Source organism: Ammospiza nelsoni, chromosome 1, assembly GCF_027579445.1.
Source record: "Ammospiza nelsoni isolate bAmmNel1 chromosome 1, bAmmNel1.pri, whole genome shotgun sequence".
Classification (NCBI taxonomy): Eukaryota; Metazoa; Chordata; class Aves; order Passeriformes; family Passerellidae; genus Ammospiza; species Ammospiza nelsoni.
Window position 1 is genome coordinate 9,450,381 of NC_080633.1, and position 24,439 is coordinate 9,474,819.

At 40.0% G+C, this 24,439-nt stretch overlaps 1 protein-coding gene across 1 annotated transcript in view; it reads left to right on the top strand.

The window, feature by feature from the left end:
• Positions 1-16,410, top strand: part of UBE3C (ubiquitin protein ligase E3C) — a 72,092-nt gene extending 55,682 nt beyond the window's left edge. The window contains exons 19-23 of the mRNA XM_059466407.1: positions 448-660; positions 8,242-8,430; positions 8,527-8,593; positions 9,428-9,558; positions 12,629-16,410. Coding sequence (XP_059322390.1) covers positions 448-660; positions 8,242-8,430; positions 8,527-8,593; positions 9,428-9,558; positions 12,629-12,799 — 771 coding nt within the window. The 3' untranslated portion in view covers positions 12,800-16,410. The remainder of the gene's footprint in view (positions 1-447; positions 661-8,241; positions 8,431-8,526; positions 8,594-9,427; positions 9,559-12,628) is intronic.
• Positions 16,411-24,439: the final 8,029 nt, after the last annotated feature.

The following is a 24,439-nucleotide window of genomic DNA, read 5'->3' on the forward strand; positions in this document are numbered from 1 at the left end:
GGGGTGAGGGGGATGACAGTTCTACATGCAGTGATTGATATGAATGGAATAATGCTGCTTGTGATGGTGCTAATGGAAGTAGAGGTGTAAACTTCTTTTGTAAGACATTCTTGTGCAGTTGCATTGTCCTTTAGCAAACCTTGCTTTTCCTGAAAATAAATGCAGTTTGGATAAAGAGTGATGGCAGGTAACCAATGACCTTGCATTTTAAATCGTGACATAATTAATTTGTGAGATTTGGGACCTTGATATTTCACAAGAATATTCACATTTCAAATTTTGGATGAATATTCTTAAATTTATGCAATATTTGAGCTATTTCCATGCTAGAAGAACATTCTCAGGCACCAAATTAGGACAGAATTACTCAAAAATTGAGAAACCTTCTGAATTCTTGCATGTACAAACAGTTATATCTAATGTGCTTTTAATTGCTTTATTTTTCAGGCTCTTTATGAAAATATGCTGGTGGAGCTGCCATTTGCTAGTTTTTTCCTCTCAAAATTATTAGGGACAAGTGCTGATGTTGACATCCATCATTTAGCTTCACTAGACCCAGAGATGTACAAAAATTTGCTTTTTCTAAAGAGCTATGAAGGGGATGTGGAAGAACTTGGACTCAACTTCACCGTGGTAAATAATGACCTTGGGGAAGCACAGGTAAGAATGCTTTGAATTTTTATTTTCTTTAGTTTCTTTTTTATTGTATTTTCTTTTCATCTATGACTGATGAATCTTTACTATCCCTGCTAATTAATTTTTTAATTTAAATATGATGGGAAACAACTGTTAAAGGTGCTGTAAGTCATCAGTTGGAATTGTGGTTCAATATTTGGAGTAGAGAGTAACTAACTGTGTACTTAAATAACTTTTGATTACTTAAAGGTCTGGTCTTTTAAGGAGTGAACTGCAGTGATTTTCTAACAGTCATACATATAAAGTTGTATTGCTTGAGAATGTTTCCTGAAAAAAATCTGTTGTTTCTTCAATTGCACTTGTAATAGTAGCAAAATTTAGATTATGTGTAAACTACAGAAGTACTGCCTAGTTTTAGAGTTGCAGTTAGCAATAGTTAGAGAGATTTTAAATGATACTGACAGTAAAGACCCGTTATTGTGAGATAAGCGTTGTCTCATTTATCTGTAATTTACAAAGTAAGAGAGCCTGAAGTTTGATCAACCTCAATTTTTTTTATTAGCCCCCACCCTTTTTTTTTTAAGGCTTGAGATACCAGATTAGTCAGAGGGGATGAATGGTGTTCAGTGCTTCTGAAAAGCAGTTACTTAGGTCCTTACGTCTGAGTTTTTAAGCAGTTGCACCATATAATTTGATTACAGCTTATATTTGCTCTGTTGTGTCTACTGAAGATCACTCATAGTAGAAAATAAATATCACTAGAGCTCTAAAAGCCTGCCTTAGTGTGCTAATGCAGGTAACCTCCTAGGTAAAGCCTTCTGTCATGCTTCCTCTTTCAATTCTGAGGATTTAAAATTGAGGATTCCAAACTTACACTCGATTATGGCAAATAATTGGATGAAAAAAGTAGACCTGACCACGCTGTGATGAGCAGCAGCATCTGAATTCAGCTCCTGTTGTGAGGCAGGAACAGACTCCAGGAGGGGATGAGCAGTGCTCGGGCTTTGCTGCTCAGGGGGCCAGGACTGAGCACATCTCCAGTGCAGCAGCACCAGTGAGGTGCACTGACCTGTCCTGGAAACTGGGAGTGGAGCTCTCTGAGGCTCCTTAAGTCAGGGCAAGTTTGCTGGCCAAGACTTCTGCTTGAACAGTGTCAGGCTTGGATTTTATCTTATTCTACTGTCATCCATTTCCTGTCATTGTAGAAGATCCTAAAATCTGGATTGGATTAAATTTTAAAATAGTACCCTCAGATTTGGGATTTCTAAAGCACACTAAAGGGGAGAGGCAACTGTTGACTGATATAAATAACATTTAATATTAAACAAGTATCATGTGTCATTTTCCTCCCTGGATTACACTCCCTATAGGAAAACATCTGACCTGCACTGTCTTTAGAAAAACACTTAAAAACTTGAGATAAAGATGTGATATAGATGTACCCAAAAGCACATTCTGAGTGCTCTGTATGGCTGGTACTGAACTGAGCACCCAGAGGTTGGGTTCTAGGAAGCAGAGCACACCAAATAGCTTCCAGTTATTAGTTTCTAACAGTTAATAGTTCCAGTTATTAGTTTATAACACCAATAGTTTCCAGTATTATCTGAGATTTTTAATACTGGGGGGAAAGTCTGAGTTCTAAAACTATTTATTTAATTCTGATTAAAGTAATAGCTTTGTATTATTTGTGTTAATAGCTAACACAAATCCAGTTTAGTATCTAACTAAAATGAGGGCTGTGGCTGCTATTTTCAAGACTTATGATTTGTAGTTGTTTGGCCTAACTTTAAAAGGAAGATTTAATGAATTAGTGAGTTGCTGAATAACAAGATGAAATGTCAGTTAAAATAAATATTTTGATGATGGTTTGCTGGTTTTATACTTGAACATTTTACCCACAAAGTATCAGCCATCTTTTTATGAGGCTCACTGCCTGTTAGTGTAGTTCAACAGAACCCATTGGTTCTTGTCACTGTCTTCTGCCTTTCAATGCAACAAGTCTCTTTTTATACTTCATTTCATTACCTTAATAAACCTCATATGGATAAATACATTTTATCTGCTGTTTGACTTGTAACCATTGCATACTAATTGCTTGTGCCAAGGTAAGGCTAATTCACTTTAGGAAAAGAGCTTAATTTGCACTCCTTAGGTTGAATGTACATTATATGTAGTTTTCAGCTAAACAACCACTTTAGTGTTTAATAAATTAGTGCCCAATAAATGCATCATAAATCTATCCTTGTAAATAGCTCTGCTCATGGCAGTGTCCATCCACCAATTGTGACACAAAAGCATTATCTGCAATGAAAGACACATTCAAAAGGGGCTCTATTGCCTCTGTCACTAGTAGAAGGTACAGATTCTATTATCAGTGTATTGATTCCAATCCTGTAATGTGCTTTTAGACCCCATTAAACTATTGTCAAAGTGCATTCACCAGAAGTTGAAAAAGGTACTTAATAATTTGCACATTAGACCTGCTAATTAGGGGAGCTATGCCATCAACCTTATCTTCCAACCCCAAATAGCTTTTGATAAAGATCTATCTAATGCAGTGATACCAGCCCACATTTCAGCTCTCCTGCAGAAAATGGTGGCCAGTAGCAAAGTCTCAGAGGAGGTCAGCCTGTGGTTACAGGTCTGTATATTGATCTAGTTTTTCCTTTTATCTTGTAGATGAGATGGTTATGAAAGGTCTGTAAGAATAAGGTTAGCAAATTCAAGAAAATACCTTCTCTTTTCAGACCTTTCTCCCTCCCCTTCTTTCAGTGAGGAAAGCAAGTTTTGTGGCTGCCCAGGGCAAGAGGGAGATGCAAGCACTCATTCCTCTTCCTTCAGAAGTGTTGGATGCTGTACTTAAAAAATCTGCTTGAGAATATCAGTCTCACACTGGTACTTGAGAGTACATGGATCACAAGCTGAGTGTGATCAGAAGATTGCATAAATAAAGTGTAAAGGCACAAATCCACAGAGAAGCACTATAATAAATATTCAGTTTCTATGAAATCCATATCATACAGAACTTGGTTTTGGGACACCTTGGGCTTTTTAAGCAGGTGTGAATGCCCTTGTTGTCACTGAAAATATGCTGACTCACCAAAGGGGAGTTCTTTGCTTTTAAATTTCTTTGGGGGAAAATTTTGAAGCCCTAAAAAGAGTTTTGAAAGTTTGTCTTGACAACCTCTTTACTAGGATGTGGTGGCTTAGAAGGATGATTTTAGAGGTTTTTCAGCAGCAAAGTAATTAAGCTGAGGCTGAGCCTTCTCAGGCAGACTCATAACAGTTACAGAAAATGCATTCTTAGGCATTCATATGCAATCTCCTACCTGGAACTCCTGCATGAACATCTGGTAGGCAGATGACAGGGAAAGGGAAAAGAAACTTCATCGACTTCTTTTCAAAAGGGGGAAGAACTGTAGGGGTGATGTAAACAAAAGTGATGAGAGTCCAAGAGAAAAGATTCTCATCTTGTAGGAATTCTTGATTATCTGTAAGAGCTGTAGGAAATTGCACTGGAGGTTCTGTGATTCTGTGAAGAGATAAAGTGTCTTATGTCTTCATCATATGGAACTTTTCTGTCCCCTTTTGGTATTTCCCCTTCATTTTGAAGATGCACTTTGTGAGTTGGGAATCAAATTTGTCTGAACAATCTTTATACTCACCTAAAGGATATCTATGGTTTGAGTGCCTTTAGTACATGCGATTTTGATTACAAACCAAGGTAAAAGGCTTTTTGTTTGTTTGTTTAAACTTAGATCTGCAGAATAGAAACAGGACACAGGGCTGTGGTTTCCTCGCGTGGCCGTCCTGGGTAACCTGGGTTATTGGCTTGCCCCATCTAGTGGCCAAGACTGGGTGGATAAAATAAAAATGAAGCTGATAAAGTGTTTTTGACCTGTTAAGTTGTGCTATGGCCTTTTTGAAAAGGAACTCTTCAACAATCATTGCTGACTTTAGAATTAAGTGAGAATTCTACAATAGTTCCTTTAATGCCATTAACACACTGAGTGCATCTACCTTTACTTCAGTTTTATGCTTACCAGATGTTACTGGTTTCTGATTTACATCCTTCTTGGCCTTTTTGGCATAATGTATTTATTATTTGTGATCTGTTATCCCTTTTGCTTTGGTCTTGGATGATACTTTTACAATGGTAAAATTAACCTCACACTGGCAAACTCTGAAAATGGATAGTTGGGTCCCTGGAAGACCCCAGCAAATGCCCTTAACTGAGTGCTGTGCCTGTTCTTGTGGCAATGCAGGGCTCTGGGGAGGAAGGGCAGCTACAGAAATGTTGCTGGATCAGAAATTAATATTTGCTACTTTAAAATATAAAAATGAATGGAATAATAGGATTTAAAAAACAAAACAAAACAACTTTGTCCTGTTTTCTAAAAATAGTGGTCAGAAAGAGTTCACCTTTTTTTTTCTCTGCTTTGAAGGAAGAACTTTATAGGAAGAGAACAGTTTTTTATTATAGAATGAATACAGCTTTCCTGACATGCCTAGAGCACTGTGGAGCCAGTGCTCTTACAATGCAAATGTAAATTAATCTGTGTCCTGATTTCTGTTTGCTGGCCTGCAGGGAAGGTCAGACATTTTACTTCACCTAGTGCCTGGATGACTCTTAAAATACAGAAGTTTTCTAGAACACCCTCCCAGTAGTTCCCTTGGGCTATTTTAGGAAAGAGGTCAGTTCAAGCATTTTTAGTGTAAATACTGAGCTCACAGAAATTGTTGTATGCACATGGAGTGATATCTGTTAGTTTATTGTTGGTGTGCATATTCTTAAGAGATGCTTGATGAGTTAGGTGATACAAATATGCTTTAATGCATTTTAATATGGCCTAATTCAGTGTGTCCATACCTCAGTGTTTTAATTGGTGTCAGAAACCCAAGGGATTCTGCAGTTCTGCAAAACAAGTAGAGAAGGTTTGTAAGTGAAGTGTTAGTAATACTGAGGTCACAACACTGATCTGTTCATGTGGAACATCTCTGGTTGCTCTGATCTTGTAAAGCTAAAGAGGGTGAGAATTTAAGAAGTAAGAGAAAACTTTCTGGTCTTGTTAGGCTTTGTAAAAGGTATTTTATAAGAGGAAATTAAAAGAACTGTCTTTAGTTCCATGTAAAAGTCTCTGGGAAGATGAATGAAGTTCCTGCCCTTAAGTAATACATCATGGATGTATTTGAGGAGGAAGAAAAGAGTTGATTAAGCTCTTCAACACTGAAATAAGGGCAGTAGGTATGAACAAACTTTACCCATTGGATTTGAAGTGAAAATTAGAATGCTTCTTGTCAATAATTGGATTAATCTGATGATTAACTGTTCAGCAGTAGTAGTAAAATTAGTACAGTGGATGAAACACAGAGCTCAGCAGTGCAGGAGCCCCTTCCCATCAGCTGTTTCCATTGTGGTATGGAGCATGTCCCACACTTCTGTTCATACTCCATGTGGACTTTACCAGTAAAAATACCCTCAGGCCAGCCAGTGGTCCCAGGCACTGGCCTGTACCCTCTGGAAATGATCCCTGACTGTATCCCAGGCCTGGAGCTGTGTGGGTGGATCCCAGAGAGAGCCCTCCTGGCTCTTGTGGAAGGAACAAAGTAATCTGTATAGGGTGTGAAATGGTGCCACCTACACTGACACCTTAATTTTACTTAATTCTTGCCAGGAGTAGGGTTTAAGTACCTGCACACAGACATGGTGGAGTATTGATGAGTTTTTTTACTGTAGGAGCTAAGAAAAGCCAGAAGCTTGCATCTGAAGGATTAAAGTGGGAAGTAAGACATATTTTTAACACCTGTTGTAATTCAGGTTGTGGTAGCTTATCAAAGAAAGTGGTAGATGCAGAATCACAGGATTGCACGTCTCTAAAAATGTGCTCTAACTCATCTGTGGATTTGTGGAGTTGAATACAGGAATCTCTAGACAGAATCCTCTGGCCTGTGTCATCTGGGAGGTCAGAATTCACAGATCTTAATGGTTTCTTTTGTCTTAAAGAGCTATGAATCAAGAAAAAGTCTGAATGCTCAAAAGTACTGTGAATTTTTAATCATACCATTTTGCACATTTTACTTAGTACATGAGCAGCTGCATTACTAGGTAACATGTTAGAAAAGAAGCTATTCATGTGTTTAATTCTCTGTGCTCTAAAAATGCCATTATTACCACATACTGAAGTGCACTGTTGGTTTAAATGAAGAAATTGCTGACTCCAGAGTGTTGGAAAAAAATCAACATTTTTGGAAGAGTTCAGAAGGTGAAGGTATTATGGTGTTTTTAGGGTTTTTTTAATTCTTCTCTTAAGTACTCTAATAATACCTTCCAATTGGACTGCTGCTTGACTGAATTAACCCCATGTAGGAAAGAGTAGGATATGTGAAGGCCTATAGTGTTCTAATTACAGCTATCTTTGAACCTGGTTTATATCTTAATGCAAGTACAGCATCTTTAGTTTTGGGATTTTTCTTTAAAAATTCTCCCATACTGAGGTACCTTGGTGTACTTGAAGGACAAAAGTTGAGCTTCCCAGTAAGACTTGATTTGTTTGGTTGTGTTTTTTACTTTGATTGAATATACTGAGTATGTACAACAGTGCATTTTCCACAGGATGAATTGTGAATGCTGAGCTTGCAATTTTGACTCGGCAGTAACGCAGCCTCTGGCCGGGTTTCAGAGTGTCCCCAGCGGGCTGCAGTGGATCCAGATAGCTCAGCCCTGCTCAGGCTGCCCACCTGTCCCAGTTCCCAAGCAGTTCTTAGCCTCAGGCAACCTTAGCAAGCTTAAGTGGTATCAGCTCTTTTAGAGATTATCAGCGCATTGTGATTTCGGCTCTTTGCTTGCTAGGTGCCAGTAAGCAGATGCAGGGAGAGAGAGAAGGCTGTGTGAGGTTCCACAGCGATGTCTTTATTGAATCTTCTGTGAAGGTTCTCAGTGACAGCTCTTCTCCTGAGCTGGGCAAAAGTAGAGGTTTTTATAGGATACAGGGGTTTTAGAAATTGTCCAGTAGTAAGGGTCAAAGGAAAGTGGCCTATAGTCTTACAGAGAGATAAGCAAGGCTCCAAAGGGGGAAGAGAGGGGCTTCTAAGGTCCAGTCATCATGACTAGGCATTTTCTATCTTAGGCTCCTCACCCCCGGGGAGCCCTTGCAGGCTCTGGGGCCGCCCAGTGGCCCTTGCTTTACCATAATGTGACCCTGCAGAATTCACCAGCAGCAGCTCGGGAAGAGCCCAGCCAGTCAAGCACAGCTTGCCTAATCCAGCTTTCTGATGATAAACCATAGGGCTGTGTGATGAGCTGTATTGGCAGTGGAGGTCTGAGTGCACAGAATGTGCTCTTACACATAACCAGAGAAAACACCTTTGTAGCTCCTCCTAATCTTCTGTCTTCTTTGAGGTGAATATTCCTGAATGTGTCATCATAGCCACCTTCAAACAGATACGTCACTGACTAGAATGTTTTAACTTCCAAGGGATACATCACTGACTGGAATGTTTTAACTTCAAAGGGATACATCACTGACTGGAATGTTTTGCAGCCCCATTTCCCAGCTAGGGCACAGAAGTGCAGTTTGCCAGGTGATGAGAATGGCTGTGTTTTAGGTGGTTGAGCTGAAGCCAGGTGGGAAGGACATCCCCGTCACCAGCGCCAACCGGATCGCGTACATCCACCTGGTGGCCGACTACCGGCTGAACAAGCAGATCCGCCAGCACTGCCTGGCCTTCCGCCAGGGGCTGGCCAACGTCGTCAACCTTGAGTGGCTGCGCATGTTTGACCAGCAGGAAATACAGGTACTGTGCTTAAAGCTGCTCAGAGCAACTGCCCCTGACAGAAATCATTGCTCACTTCTGCCTCTAATGGAACGCTCTCATTTCCTTTGCCCTCAGGTTCTGACTTCTGGTGCACAAGTTCCGATTAGTTTGGATGACCTTAAGTCTTTCACAAACTATTCAGGTAAGCAAATTTTACTTAAATAAAAAAATCTGTGATGACTGACTTGGGAATAACTGAACTTGCTTTTCATTCTGCCTTTTAAGAAAAAATTGCAGGGTCATTCTTGTTACCTTTGGCCAAATTCAGAAAACTGGCTAAAATTACAACCCAGTTCTATAAATGGTAGGAAATTGAGATACACAGTTTATTTTTTTCACATGCTTAAATGCAAGTTTATAGCCAGATAATTTGAGGGCATTTATTTTCTAAATTAAAATTAGACTCTGTCTGATCAATCTGAAAATAAGTCTGCAAATTACTTTGGGATGGTAGTTTCTACTGCCTCATTTAGATACTTACCATTTCTCAGACAGTCTGAATAGAGATCATATATTTTCCTTGTGAAAAATGCAAGGTATCTTACTTCATTTGTCCCCTGCACTTACCATTAATGTAATCAAAAAGTAGCTACCAAATCATCAGTTCACATCTGGGCTCACCTCAGGGTGAGCAGATTAATCAGTAACATCCTGGGTCTTGCAGATTTTGCACACTCTTGGAGGGAAAGGCAACAATCTGAAGTTACTAGCTAAATACTAAATTAAATAAAACTAAATTAAAATAGGCTTCAGTGAAGAAAACTGCATTTAAGAAGATGAAGGATAAAGTAGCCACAGCTAAGCAATGAAACTGAAATTGCAGTGATGACAGATCTGTAGGTATTGGAAGTTAGCAATAAAAGCCTGCTGGCTATAGTATATTCTCCAAACCTTCAAGATTGATGCTAGGTTTTCTGAAGAATTTATTTCTTACATAAAACTGTTCTAGCTGTAAATCATTTAAATCTCATTGTAGGTGGCTACACAGCAGACCATCCTGTAATTAAAATATTTTGGAGGGTTGTAGAAAGCTTCACTGATGAAGAGAAACGCAAACTACTCAAATTTGTAACGAGCTGTTCTCGACCACCTCTTCTGGGGTTCAAGGTATGTCCTCTGACTTCCTGGCAAGCTTTTAGAAATGCTGCAGATGTTGGTTCCAGTTTTTCTTGTCTAGGAATCTACAATTTGAGAATTCTCATCCATGACTACAGAAACAGCTTCAATGTTTGCATTTGCATGTATAATAAGTACAGTTTTAAAATATATAATGAAGTGTTCTTTTGCTTTCTGTTTTAACTGTGAAATTTGATAAGCCTGCAGATCACTGATTAGAGCACTTGCTGTGTGTGATGGAAAGTCCTTGCTGCCATTTCATGTTGTGCAGAAGGAGAGTTGCTACCAGTTTCACACAACAGGTTGGGTTAAGCCTAGTGTCTTCTAAGTCAGGCAAAAGAGAAGTTAAAATATGAAAGCAGTTATGAAATTTGATCCTCTTAAATTAACCATTTGAAGCAGGACATGTATTTTCTTGTAATTGCCATTTATCTGCTTATAGCTCACATCTCATTACTCTTAGCAGCAAAATATTCAGCTGCAGTCTCCAGATTTACAGGGAAGCTTGAGTATCAAAATCTGCTGTATTGCTGATAAAACTAAAGAGAGGCCAAGGCAAGGTGAAGACATTTTGAAACTAAATTCTGGGGTCGTTCTACCTATGAATTTCAGTGGACTTCAGAATTTTGGCTAAGAACCAGCCATCACATAATTTCCTCTAAAATGTGGGAACATTCAGTGCTGTGTGGTGGTGTTACCATGTGGATGGATGGGCAACATCCTCCTGTAATCTATAGCTCAGCTACACTCCTTTTATAGACATCTAGGATTGGAGCTGGCACTTTCAGTTGGTGATTGGTCTGACTGTTCATGTGTCAGCTTCAGGATGATATGAGTCATGTCTCAGACTCCCCAAAACATGCTAACCAGATCCCCTTTAACAGTAAAGAGTGTCCATAGATAGGGATATGGAGACAATGAACATGGCTGTTGAATCACGTGAATCCCGTCTCTGGTATTTATCTATTGATTTATGTGATTCCTTACTTAAAAATCTGCAGGCTTTTCTCTTAAACCCCCCAAGTCCATGCAGATATCACTGTGCAGTACACTAGCAATGAATAGGATTTTACAGGACAGCAGGAAGAGCAATTGGAAAACTTTGGGATGAGACCAGGATGGAACAGTGCACATCAGAAGGGAGAACTGGGAAACAGCTGGGGAAACCAAGTAAGCAGAAGTTCCCATTGGTTGTCATCCTCTTTAATTACAAGGGGAGAGGAGGAAATGCAGATGTAGGTACCCAGCTTTGAGGTATCCGGTGTGACATTTGAAGAGATGGAGGAAGTGAATCAAAAGTCTAAAAATATTCAGGCTGACAGTGGCACACTCAAAAGCTAAATGTGGAAACTGCAGTGTGTGTGTTCACTTGGGAGATGGGCCCCAAACTGCCTGTAGCAGACATGGCTAGGAAAAAATGAAAATTAGTCACCAGACTTTCAGCATGAAAGCAGTAAGTTAAAAGATGGATTCAGTGCACAAGGGGCTTGCATGCTCAGCCACATGCAGCAGTGTTGGCAGAGGAAAGCAGCTGAAAGGGCATTAGAGCTGCTCTGCTGGCTCTGCAGCTGTGGTGGCTGCAGCAGGACCTGTGAACAAGGATTTGCCTCCAGAGCAGGGGCTTGCCTGGAAAGGCAGTGGGTGACTGTGTTTGTTATCAGCAGAAATGTGTTGCTAGCCCCTGACACGGCATTGTTTGGAGCTTGGAAGGTGCAGAGTGTGAAGCCACAGGAGTGCTGAGTATTGCCAGCCAAGTAAGCATGAGAACGTGTTTATGTTGATGGGAAACATGAAGACAAACCATCTTCAAAATCTTCAAAGTGTGTGTGCTGTATTTTTCTGAGAGAAACACAATTTCTGGTTTTCACTCTGAAGTTTTCTGTGTATTTCTGGTTCTCACTCTGAAGTTTTCTATGTATGCATTATATTGTGGGACCAGAATGTTTTCTTTAAGTCAGTGCATGTTAATTTAAGATTAGGAAATATCTTGACAGTCATAGCTTATCGATAACATAGTTTAGCTTTGCATCATTTAAAAATGTTTAACTTTCATTGCCAGAGTCAGGTTCAGAATAACATTTACTAAAGCTAATTAAAGTTTAATAAGCTTAATAAATGTGATTGTTACAGATTAAAAAAAAAATCATTAAATTGTGGTTGAAAATTGTTAAGTTCCAATCAGGTCACATAATAAATTGATGATACTTTTCCCTTCCAAACTATTGCAGTTTCCCGCTGTACAGTATTTAATTATGCAACAAATGGTGCCCTTGGCATGACATTTCAATTTAGAACTCCATTTTTCCATTTTTAAAGCTAGAATAGGGGAATTCAATTAGCATTTTGAAAGGAACACTAAAAATGCAACATTTTAGCCATGAAATACTTTTAAGGCCTCCATTTGAACAATAATTTAGCTTAGAATCTCATTGACCTTTTGCCTTTGAAGCTGGAATTTTTTTCCAGTTTCTGAAATCAGAACTTTTTTACCTCAGGCAAGCTTTTGATAAAATAAATACTGTGTTGCCAGCAAAAGCAGTGATTTGGAGGTAACAAATAAATATATTTTTCACTATACTACTTTTTGGAAGATGATAAATGGGGTATTATTAAACCAATTAAATGCTACATACAAAATGTCTTTAAAGCATGTTCTTCAGATCAGTAGTTAATGCATCAAAGAACAATCAGGGTTTGACAAATTTTTATCATTACAGACTCACTATGCACATTGATCTTATGTTTGTGTAGCACTGCAAATTTTTACCATAGATTGTACGAACAACAACAAATCATTGTATTTTCCTTAGAATCACATAAATTGCTCTGTGTGTTCCAAATGAGTGAATCTTGTTGGGACAAGGTAGAGGGAGACACTGCACAGTTCAAGAGTGGTTTTGGTGGTATGAGGAGTGAAAGAAATGCCACTTGAGTGTCATTGTGACAGGTTTTCATCCAGTCATTTACTTTGTAGAAATGTGTGCCAGCTGCTACAGTATAGTTGTGGCTTGTATACATTTTTTGATATGTGGTTGTTTTTTGTTTTGGTTGCATCTTCCAGGAGTTATATCCTGCATTTTGCATTCACAATGGAGGATCAGATTTAGACAGGCTGCCTACTGCCAGTACCTGCATGAACTTGCTGAAGCTTCCTGAGTTTTATGATGAGAACCTGATGCGAAGCAAGCTCCTCTATGCCATTGAATGTGCTGCTGGATTTGAACTCAGCTGAGTCCAACCCATGCTTGTGTGGATGACCTGCAGAAGAACGAACCAGTGCCTACTCTATAAGCAGCCCCCATACCCGAGCAGTTTTAAGGGAATTCTGTCTACATTTCTGCAGCTCTTGTGTCTTACCAAATGCCCTCAAATAGGTTTCATTTCTAAACACGATTTCTTAGTTAGCTTCCATTACTGAATATTGCATTGACACTGCTTTATGACTGAAAACAATGAATGCTGTGTGCAGCGTGGCTGATTTCTGTGTTGGTGTGGAGAAAGAGCACATTTAAAGAACAGTGACATCTCAGTGAAATTAACCAAAGATGAAGCTTTGGCTATGTGCTGTTCAAACATAAATAATTTTGCAAACTGGCAATAAAGTTGTGTACTGTGCGGTGCATTGGGATGAGACAGGGCTAACATCCTGTAATTAATCTTGTAGAAGGAAGGCAAGCAGTTGTTTGCAGATATCCCAGAACTGAGAGGATGAAAATGCTCATTTCTGACAACCTGACATTGTAACTTATATTGTAGAGTTGTTTACAAATCATGGAGAGATGGGCAATCACCAGCCATATGAAATTCAACCAGGACAAGTGCTGGGTTCTGCACCTGGGGCAGGGCAGCCCTGGCTGTGTGGACAGGCTGGGCAATGAGAGGCTGGAGAGCAGCTGTGGAAAGGGACCTTGGGGTCCTGCTTGAATGCAATTTGAACATGAGCCAGCAGTGCCCTGGCAGCCAGGAGGGCCAGCCCTGTCCTGGGGGCATCAGGCACAGCATTGCCAGCTGGGCAAGGGAGGGATTGTCCCCTCTGCTGTGCACTGGGGCAGCCTCACCTCGAGTGCTGGGGGCAGGTGTTGGTGCCACAATATAAAGAAGACATTGAGCCATTAGAGAGCATCCAGAGGAGGCCATGAGGGTGGTGAAGGGCCTGGAGGGGAAGCTGTGTGAGGAGTGGCTAAGGGCACTTGGCCTGTTCAGCCTGGAGGAGATTGAGAGGAGACCTCACTGCAGTAACACCACCTTGTGAGGGGAAGAGGAGAGGCAGGCACTGATCTCTGCTCTGTGTGACAGTGATGAGACCTGAGGAAACAGCATGGAGCTGGACTGGGGAAGGTTCAGGTTGGGTGTCATGAAATGGTTTCTCACCCAGAGGACGGTTGGGCTCTGGAACAGGCTCCCCCAGGACAGTGGTCACAGCCCCAGGTCTGCCAGAGTTCAAGAAGCATTTGAACAATGCTCTCAGACACTTGTGACTCTTGGGGTGTCCTGTGCAGGACCAGGAGTTGGACTGGATGATCCCGATTGACCCCTTCCAACTCAGCATAGTCCATGATGCTCCGACAGAACTGATTTTGTTTCATACCACCTTCCCTCAAGATGGTAGACACTGAGATAAAATGGGTGTAATATTCCAGTTGTGCTTTCTGAAGCACTTTGAAGAAAACAGATTTGCGTTATTTTAAGTTCAACCTTTGCTGCATCATTATCACTTGGACACTGTTCTGAATGGATGTGACTTTCCAGGTGTTCTCTGTCCTGTTCTGTCTTTTGTGCCTGTACAGGTTTGTTGATGGTTGGTTGGTTTTAAATAAATCAGTCTCCTATTGCATACAGTACATATAGAAATCACCACTTTGGAAAAATATACATGTAATAATAATTAAAGTTATTTGAACCAAAGTTATCAGGCTTTATCTTTTATATTTGAAGCCTGTGGTGTTCACATTCCTTTTCCCTATCATTTCTTTCCATCTTAAATGCCATATCTGTGCCGTAGACACTAAACAAATTAACTTTTTTTGTGATTAAACAGCTTTTATATCCATTTCCCTGCAGTATTTCTGCTGAGAAAAGTAAGTGGGAATATGCTGCTTAATGTAATTTGATATCTGGGCAGAAAAATTGCTCTCACATGGAAGGAGCTGATCCTCTAACAGTAGGCACATTGTAGGGTTTCGTATGCAAACTCCAGGGAGTTTAGAAAAGGAGTCATAGTTCAGACTGTAAGATTCATCAGTCCATCCCTCTGAACTTTACTTTTATATTTTAAATCATCAAAAATTACAATCAAATTTGTATTCATCTCTTATGCAAAAAAAATATTTTGCTGTTACTGGAAACTCTGCTGGATTTCCAATTTAATAAGCAGTGACCAGCAATATCCTTTTAAATGTGGGGGAACTGAGTGGTTTTAAGATGTTTACTAGTAACCATATAAAAATGTATAATTTCTTAATTTGGGTAATAAATGAAGTGTTAAAATTCTATTTGTAGTCTTGATGTACAGAAATAAAATGATTGGTTTTCTTTTTGGTTTTGCTTTAGGCTTTTTATTTATGTTAAATGTTACATGCTCAACTTATTCTTTATCCCAAATTCTTTTCTTGTATATTTTTCTACATAAATTATGAAACTTGTAAAGAAGTTGAAGAGATCAGTAATAGTGAAACTGCCTCCTCCTAATTGCAAAACCTGAACACTTCTTTTAGATAGCATTATTTATTTTAGAACCTAATGCTTTAAATATTTTGAAATTATTTTTCAATTCCATTATTTTGCTACATCGAGTAGTGTTGTATCTGTATTTTGTAAAATTAAATTAAATTTTTCTATTAAATATTTGTATTTTGAAGATTGTGTTGGAGTCATGCCAAGTACTGGTGACTGGTACTGTCCACTTTGTGCTTTTGAAAAGGAGCCAGTGCCCACTATTGCTGTGTGTGGCCAGGAGAGCAGGGGTGCCACAGGGAGGGTAGGCTGGGGGACTGTGACTGCACAGGGCTGTAATGGCAGCAAGCACAGAGCTGCAGAAACCTCCAGGAGAGAACTTGAGTTTGCTGGCACTACTCTGGTGTTTCATTTCTTTGTCCTGCAGCACTCAGTGACGTTTGTGCCCTGCAGATGTGACACTGGCACAGGCAGCCATCAGAGCAGTTTGTGTAACCGTGCCCAGGCTGCAGGTCTGTGCAGCTTCACCCCTGCAGATCCAGGCTGCACTGAGAGCACAGTGGGGCTTTCCCTGGCAGCCAGTGCGTGCAGCCCTGCCAGCTGCTCTCAGGCAGGCAGGGTGAGGCACAAGTTCTGCTTTTTTATGATCTATTGCTGGATGTTTAAGGAGGTAAAGGTGTGAGAGGGTAACAGGCACGTCCTGGGGAGCAGGGGGGTAGAAATGATCTCTTGTAGCAAGAATTGTTTCTATGTGAAACTGAGTTTTCTGGATTTTAAAAAAAGAGCAAACTGTCCCCCAGTGGTGATGCTCCCAGGGTTGGGGTAGGCAGAGGCAGGAGCACTCTGCATGCAAGCAACCTGGAATTTTATTGTAGATTTGATCATCAGAATTACAGCAGTAATAATTATGAGTTTGGGGTTGGTTTCTGTACAAGACAACCTTCCTTAAAGTAAATTTCTGTACTACAGTGTTTCTTCCTCCTAGTTCAGTACTTGCTTTTGAAAAAGCAAGCATTTTCTGATTGGTTTTTGTTTTCGACTAGGTTTGGGTTTGTAATTTTACAACCTGTTCTACAAACGTTTTTGTCAAGGTCTGCATGATAGAAGAGTTCACAAATTTTTCACCTCTACAGATTTCAAAGGTGTTAAAAGTGGAATAAAGAAATAAAATTAACACTTGGTCTCTTTCTTCCAGTGAGAGTTTTTCCAAATGGGGTTTCAGTCCTGTTAGGTGGATTAAAATAAAATAAAGCACAGCAAACCAAACCAGGAGTAATTGGCCTTGTTCTTAATCTCTGTTGTCTTCCATCATGGTCCTGAAAGCCAGACTTGTATAAATGTTACAAAGCTGATTTCTAGGGAACATTTCTATATCTTTAGAAGAGGGAAGATTTTCCTCCAGTTCCCTGCATAAACACTGAGCTGACAGCTGACAGAAATTTGATTTGAATGAGGGGGATATCTTCAGGTATTTTTTGGGGAGGTGCTCCATAAAAATAATAAAAAATGAGCTTCCCGATGCTATTAGTAGCAGTGTTGACTTTTTTTTTTTTGCATCACTTGAATAATATAGCACAAAAAGTCTCAATAAATCCTATAAAGGGGTTTGAAATTCAGAGAAAAAACTGAGTGCAGTGAGTTCATACATTTCAGTTTCTACTAAAAACTGTTAGTTAAATACCAGTGAGACAGCACATACTTTTGCCACCACTGAAAAGCACTACAGCACAGAAAAAAAGGAAAAAGAGAAATATTTGTTGGACCTGTAATATTTGCTCATATACATGAATCTGTGTTAATAATGGTTTGTGATGTAAATGCTTGTTACTTTTTTTTCATGATGCTTTTGCCTGTCAGTGAAGGAGAGAAGAAATTAACATGGTCTGTAAAACTGATCAGGATATCTATATTTTTATTGACTTCTGCTTTTGTGAATAAAATAATTTGAGTTTTCTTGAAACTCTGCAGAAACACTCTTTCATTTTTTTGCAGTAAATTGGGCATTCTCTTGTTAAAAACTGATGGTTCTGAATAGTTTCTACATCTAATATTAACTGCCAGTTGGTTTCAAAGGTAGTACTGATGGAACTGGCCACCCATGGCAGTGATGGAGTCACATTCATGGAGGAATTTCAAATTCCTGGAGATGTGTCACTGAGGGGCTTGGTTCAGTGCTGGGATTGGCAGGGCTGGGTTAATGGCTGGCCTCAGTCTCCACTGTTTTCCAAACATTCCTATGGTTCTGCTTTGGGATGGTTCCTACCTTCAGCTTTTGAGCTGTGATTCCCCACTCTGCCAAGGAAGCTGCAGCTCTGAGGGTTACCTTTGTTCAGGGTGTCTTCCAAACAATGCACTTGCTCTGCTTTGTAAAAACTTCTTTCAGAATCTTTGGAAAGAATAAAACTCCATGGATAGAAGTCTGAGAAGCTGTAATTGATAGTGAGGAATGCTACTCTGTCAGCAAACACAAAAATTTCTCTTTCAGCTTCTGGAACTCTGGCACATGTGGGCTCCTTTGAAGGTGCAATTTAGTTTTTATCCCCTTTGATAATTAGACTTACCTGCTTCCCTTTGCTCATTTATTATTTTCATTGTTAAATACACTTTTAGTTCTACTTTAACATTTATAAAGTTAGTATTGTGCATATTTATTTTTGAATGTTTAGAAATAGCAGCATAAATGCTTCAGCTTACTGCTACTAAAAATGTGGTGAACATAAAACTACAGAAAACTCCTCTTGTAGGGCATTTCCTAATTTGTAACATTAATAAAAGCACAAATGCCCATGTATCTGACCTGTTTTTCAGTATGTATCTGGTAGTCTGGAAAGGGTATTAAATTTCTCATGTGTGTAGAGAGGCAAGAAGTGATCTTGAAGTTACACAAGCTGAATCCATTAAAGAGAACACCGAGTAGCTGAAGTCAGGGGAATGTCTGGAGATCACCTACTCCAACCCCAGCTCAAAGCAGGGTCACCTACAGCAGGGTGGGCAAGACCTTCACCTGTGGAGTTCTGAATGTCTTCTTGGATGGGGAATCCACAATTTCTCTGGGCAACTTGTTTTCAGTGTTCAATTGACTTCACAATAAAACCTTTTAAATCAGGTTTAAACACATTTCTTGTATTCCAGTTTGTGCCCATTGCCTCTTGTTCTATGGGGCAATATTAAGGAATCTGAGTCTTCTCCAGGCTGAACAACATCAGCTCTCTCAGCCTCTCCTCCTATCCTATGACACAGCTTCCAAGACTGTAACCATCTTTCTCTGCCTTGCTTGTTAGTGACCCCAGCAACATCTTCAAAATTCCTTCTGTGGATTTTGATGTGACTGAGGACTGAGTTAAGTGACAGTAAATCTCTTCCTTGTCACATTCCTGTGGTTGTTAATCAGTGGCACTTACCAGGTAAGGTTGGATTTAAGATTTTGTGGCTTTGCTTTTTCAACCTCCGCTGCTGCTTTGACTTTCCAAGGATTTTGCAAATCTTTTATCAATGTAAAATAACAGACTTGGTAAAAACTGAGTTCTGAATTATTTTTTCACAAATTTTTATAGATAGGATGCTAAACATTGATATAAAAACCATAGGACTAATGTTAAAACACCTAAATGTCTATTTGCTTCTGCCACCAGCAGTGTCAAACACCCAAGTGCAACCTCTTGTGCAAACCCCTGTATTTTGACTCTTCTGAAGGTCAAGTAGCCCAGAATTCAGCAAAGCACATCAGACAAACAGGAGAAACATGGGAATTCTGACTGGCAAAAAATGGTACATAAAGGCAGGCACAGATGTCCTGCAGCTTGATTTCACTGTCAAGGGATGAGCTCTTCCTGTGTGATGGTTAAATCATTGCCACATTTATTGCCAGAATTGCTCTCCAGTCTGAGTCTAAGCCTCCCTGTCCACAGCTCTGCAGAATCACGTTCTGTTTGCAGAGTTGCTTCATGTATTTATAGGAGCAGCGTGCTCAAATTTCCTACTATATTTAACATCATTCTTTTCTGCATTCCCAGAGCAGCTGTTTGTTCATTCTGTGTAACATTTAACTGAAAAGTAGTTTTGCATTATTTCTATTTTATTCCTTGTTTATAGTTACACATAGTTCTTGATTGCTGAAGAGAGAAGCAGGCATTCACCAGATGGTGTTATTTCAGATCCTCCTGCTACTGCTGCTTGCCCAAATGTTAGACCTGGGACAAGCATCTCTCCTCAGTTGCTATGTAGTTTTGCTGTATGTTGTCAAACAAACCTGCTGAAGGAATTGTTTCTTTTAGCCCTTGTGTCTTAAGAATTATTTTCATTAAGCTCTATTTTTCTTTTTTTCCCCTTTTCACTTTTCAGGCAAAAGGCAGCAGAGCTCAAAGTTCTACAGAGATACTTCAGGTATAATTATCTGGTAGATCTATTTGGCTATTGATGAAAAATTACATAGAATTAACTGATATTTCACATTGTCATATGGAGAAAAAAGCATATCCCTGATCAAGGTAATGAACATAAATGCTGATCAAGCTGTCCTTGCAAAGAATAAGCACTTGGCATAAGCTGTGAGATCCTCTGACTGCCCCCAGTTGTTGCTGGGTTGTTGTGTGCAGATCCCAAATAATCAGCAGAATACACCTGACATTTCAGGAGGAATTGGCAAAAACATCAACATTGCTGAAGTTGTTTAACCACTTTCAAAAGCATCCACTTAGCTCAGGCTTCTGCACACAAAGAGGAGTCCAGATAAACTTGCAGCCTCTAGATTACCTAAAACACACTGTACCAATGAAAACTGAGGTTGTGCTTGACAGGCAAACACTGGAGAATGCTGGGGAAAATGGGTTATTTTGTGCTTTTAATGCTTCTAGTGAAAGTTTCAAACTCAAGGTGTATCGCCCATATTTCAAGTCTAATTGTTTCTGATAAACTAGCAGCAAAAAGTTCATGCTTATATTTAATTAAGTGCCACTTTCCAGAATTACTTTGCCAGCAATGCTATAATTAGATGACATGAGAACAGTCTTTGATACATATGCTCATATTCTTTGTTAACACCAAAAATAGAATCTGTAAATAGAAAAACGAGTTGCATTAAGCAGCAGGGCAGAGCAGCAGGCTGGGAAGGCTACAGCCATTTCCACCTCAGGAGGATTAATATTAATGTCTCTCTAATGCAGCATTTTCAAGCATTTCTTGTGTTCTGATGGGCTTTATATAATTGACCTCCACAAATCATAAAAGATGGTTTAAAAAAAGAATCTGGGAACTATGTGAATTGCCAATACCTTCTGGAATGCTGCCACATGATTTCCATCATTATGTTATAGCTACCAGTTAGGGCTGAATTCATCTCACTGGGCTTCAGGCATCTGTGGGGTGGCTGTGAGGCACCTGGGGAAAACAGGCAGCCCCAGGACAGAGCTCTGGCAGGAGGCTCCTTCTGTACTGAGACACAAAAGCAAAAATTCCACCCTTTCCAAAGAGGATGGGATGAACTGTGCCCTGGAAGTGCCCTCTCCTCTCTCTTCACAGTCAATGCCTCAAACTGGATGTGTGAGACAGCTGAAGTTGGGTGAAGTGACCAGACCTTTCCCTCATGTTCCCAGAGGAGAGTTGAAAGATCTCAAACAATTAAGATTGTTTGATAGCAGTGTTTATCCTGACTCAATGGCTCAGCACTTGGATACCAGCCTGGATCTCTGATACCAGCTTTAACAGACCCACCAGAACTTTTGTTACTGGAATGTTGATGCTCTGCCAGCAACATCAGATTTAATGTCCCTCAACACAGTTCTCCAGGCTTCTGCTGCAAGCAGCAAGCCATAAAAACACAGGACACTTTGACTTCATACTTCTGCAAATACCTTTGAAGGTTTTCTGAATCTAAAAGCTTTTCAGTTTTATTAGTCCCATAAATAGAACTAATTAAAAATGTTAATGAGCCAGTTATGTAATCCTTTTGGATTTCAGCAAAACTTTCAGTAGTGTCTCTCCCAGGATCCTTCTGGACAAAATGTCCAGCACACAGCTGGATAAACACAGCCTGGGCTGGGTGAGCAATGGGCTCAGGGTCAGCACCAAGGGTTCCAGTGGAGGGGGTCACAGTCACACCAGGCTGGTGTCCTGTCCCCAGTGGGCTTCCACAGGGCCCAGCCTCAGCCCTGTGGAAAAACATCCTCACAAATGACTTGGATGCAGAGCTGGAAGGGACACTAAGTGTGCCAGGGACACTAAACTGGGAGGAGTTGCTGCCTCCCTTGAGGGAAGAGAGGCCCTGCAGAGACCCAGACAAATCCGAGGGCTGGGCAATCACCAACCACATGAAGTTCAACCAGGGCAGTCCTGGATGGATGTGCTTCAGTACCCCCTGCAGTGCCTCTTCTGCTGGGTTTTGCCATGGGCTATTTTAATTGAAATCACCTGCCTTTCCCTGTAACAGAGACCAGAAAACTAAATATCATGTGCACAATTGGAGCAAACCTTAAAAAAGTAAATAATTCTTATTATTGTTCAGTATTAGTGATAATCTGAGCTATCAATGATCATAAATTAAAAAAAGAGGTGCCCTATTAAATTATATTTGTAATTGGTGGCTCTGTAAAATGCCCATTCTGAGAAGTCTTGGGAAATGCCTTCATATCTTCTTCAAAGAAAAGCATAAACCAATTAAAATATATTTTTGATTTATTAAAAATAATTATACAGTCTTTTGTTTTCATCTATAACTTTGTTAGGAAACATTTATTTACATTCTCAGTGTTTTGCTGAGGCACTTTACCTTCTCATACCTTCCTTTCTCCAAATGCAAAATTGGTCTGTAAGCCTTCCCAAATATTATTCCTATATCAGAAGGATGCTGAATCAGGGCTATTCTGTCTAGAGTCAGAACAGTGTTAGAAAATCTCTGGGCAGATTAATGTAATGATAACAATTGTGTTGAAGAAGCCATGGTCCTTTTGCATTGATGCAGGCAGTGTTTGGATTCCAACCCTCTAGTTCCATGTGGAATCATGCTTCTTTGCCATGTTCTGTTTGCTTGGGTAAACAGAAAGTTTTATGGTTGGCATCCATCATAACTTAACTGTAAATATAAAATCTGTTCTTTAAATTATTAAAGGAAAGAAACTGCCTTGTGCAACTTCTGTCTTGTTTGCTGTAGCTCAGGCTTTAGGACCCTGTGACTGTGTTCACAGGGGTCTCAGGTTGAGGGAAGAGACGAGGATCTGACTCCATGTTTCAGAAGGCTGATTTATTATTTTATGATATATATTACATTAAAGCTGTATTAAAAGAATAGAAGAAATGGTTTCATCAGAAGGCTAGCTGAGAATAGAATAGCAAGGAATGATAACAAAGGTTTGTGGCTCAGACAGAGAGCCTGAGCCAGCTGGGCTGTGATTGGTTATTAATTACAAACATTTAACATGAGCTAATCAAAGACTTACTTGTTGCATTCCACAGCAGCAGATAATCAAAGTTTACATTTTGTTCCTGAGGCCTCTCGGCTTCTCAGGAGGCAAAATCTTAAGGAAAGGATTTTTCATAAAAAATGTCTGCAACAGGACACTTCATTTTCTCCCCTGTAATCAGTTATGAAAGGTTGGGGGAAAAAAACATTATTTCCACATCAAGAAATGTTTAAAGGATTAAATCAAAATTTTATTATGGTCTCCTCCCACACCTCACAGTACTGACCTGGCTTTGCCTTTGCCAGGCTGTGAATGCTGAGATGTGAACCTCACCCATAGGAAGAGCCAGTCTAACCTACAAATCCTTTGGTTTTGTCTTTCCAAGTGGATCAATGACTGGGACTCCACAGCTCCTTGCTGATGAGAAACTAATAATGGAGTGAGGTGTCCCTCTGCTCTAATTTTGAAGAATTGTTTCCATAACCACAACTCAGCATCAACAATATTTCTTTTGAAGCTTGCATTTCCCCAAATCACCAAACCTATACTTAGGGTTGTCCTACTACTTGTCCTGCTGATTGTTTTAGATTTTCTTCCTCTGCCTTATTCCAAGCTGGCTTTTATCTTTTTGAACTGACCCCATTCCCGCACAAACACTTCCTAAATAATGAACTTCCTAAGCCTTTTAATTGACTTTATTTGGGAAGCATGCATTTTAGGCGTGGAAACTCTCTAACTTCACTTTGGTGATGTATAAATTAATGCCTCCACTTTTTAAATAAGGAACAAGAAATATAATTTTACAGCAATTTAAAGCATGGATGAAGTCCACATTTTAAAAACAGAATAATAACTTTGCTGTCAGCCATGGCACTCAGAAGACCACATACTTGAATATTACACAAAGGATGCTCCAATACATTCACCCAGCACAGGGCTCTGTCCAGGTGCTACATGCATGGAAAGGAATCTGACCTCAAAGGAATTGTGTGCCAGAGTTATATAACATTTGAGACTACAGCTAAAACACACAAGGGGGAAAAAATTTTGTCATCTCACCTTGAGCACCCAAACTCACCTATTCAAAGAGTGTTCCTTAAAATTATTGGTTTTTCAACTTTTCCTACAGCACCACACCTAGGCATCACTTTTTGCATTTCTCCCCACAGAATGGGTCAGGCTGGAAGGGTCAATCTGGCCCAACCTCCTGCTCAAGCAAGGTCACCCAAAGCACAGAACTGTGTTCAGATGGTTCTGGAATATCCAGCAAGGGAGAGACTCCACAGCTTCTTTGGGCAATCTGTTCCAGTGCAGTAAAGAAGTAAAGAATTAAAGTAGAAGAAGAAAACAGTAAAGAAGTTCTTCCTCATATTCAGGTGTAGTTTCTGTGCCTCAGTTTCTGCCCATTGCTTCATCTCCTGTTGCTGGGAGCCACCGAGCAGAGCCTGGCCCATCCTCTTGGCAATCCCAGTTTTTGAGAGTAAAGACCCAGAAGGGGAAGAAATTTTGTCATCTCACTTCTAGCAGCCAAACTTACCCTAATCAAAGAATATTTCTTAACATTATTCTTTTTCCTTCTCCTTTCCCCTCAGCTGCCCACCCGAGCATTGCTTCACAAAATCACATTGTCAGAAAAAACCTCTGAGAGTCCATCCCGTGACTGAACACCAGCACTATGCCCAGCAGACACGCTGTGACTCTGTGGAACTGAGAGCAGCCATGGCTGTTTGCAGCCCATGACAGAACACAACCATGCCCAGCAGACACGCTGTGACTGTGGAGCCGGGAGCAGCCATGGCTGTTTG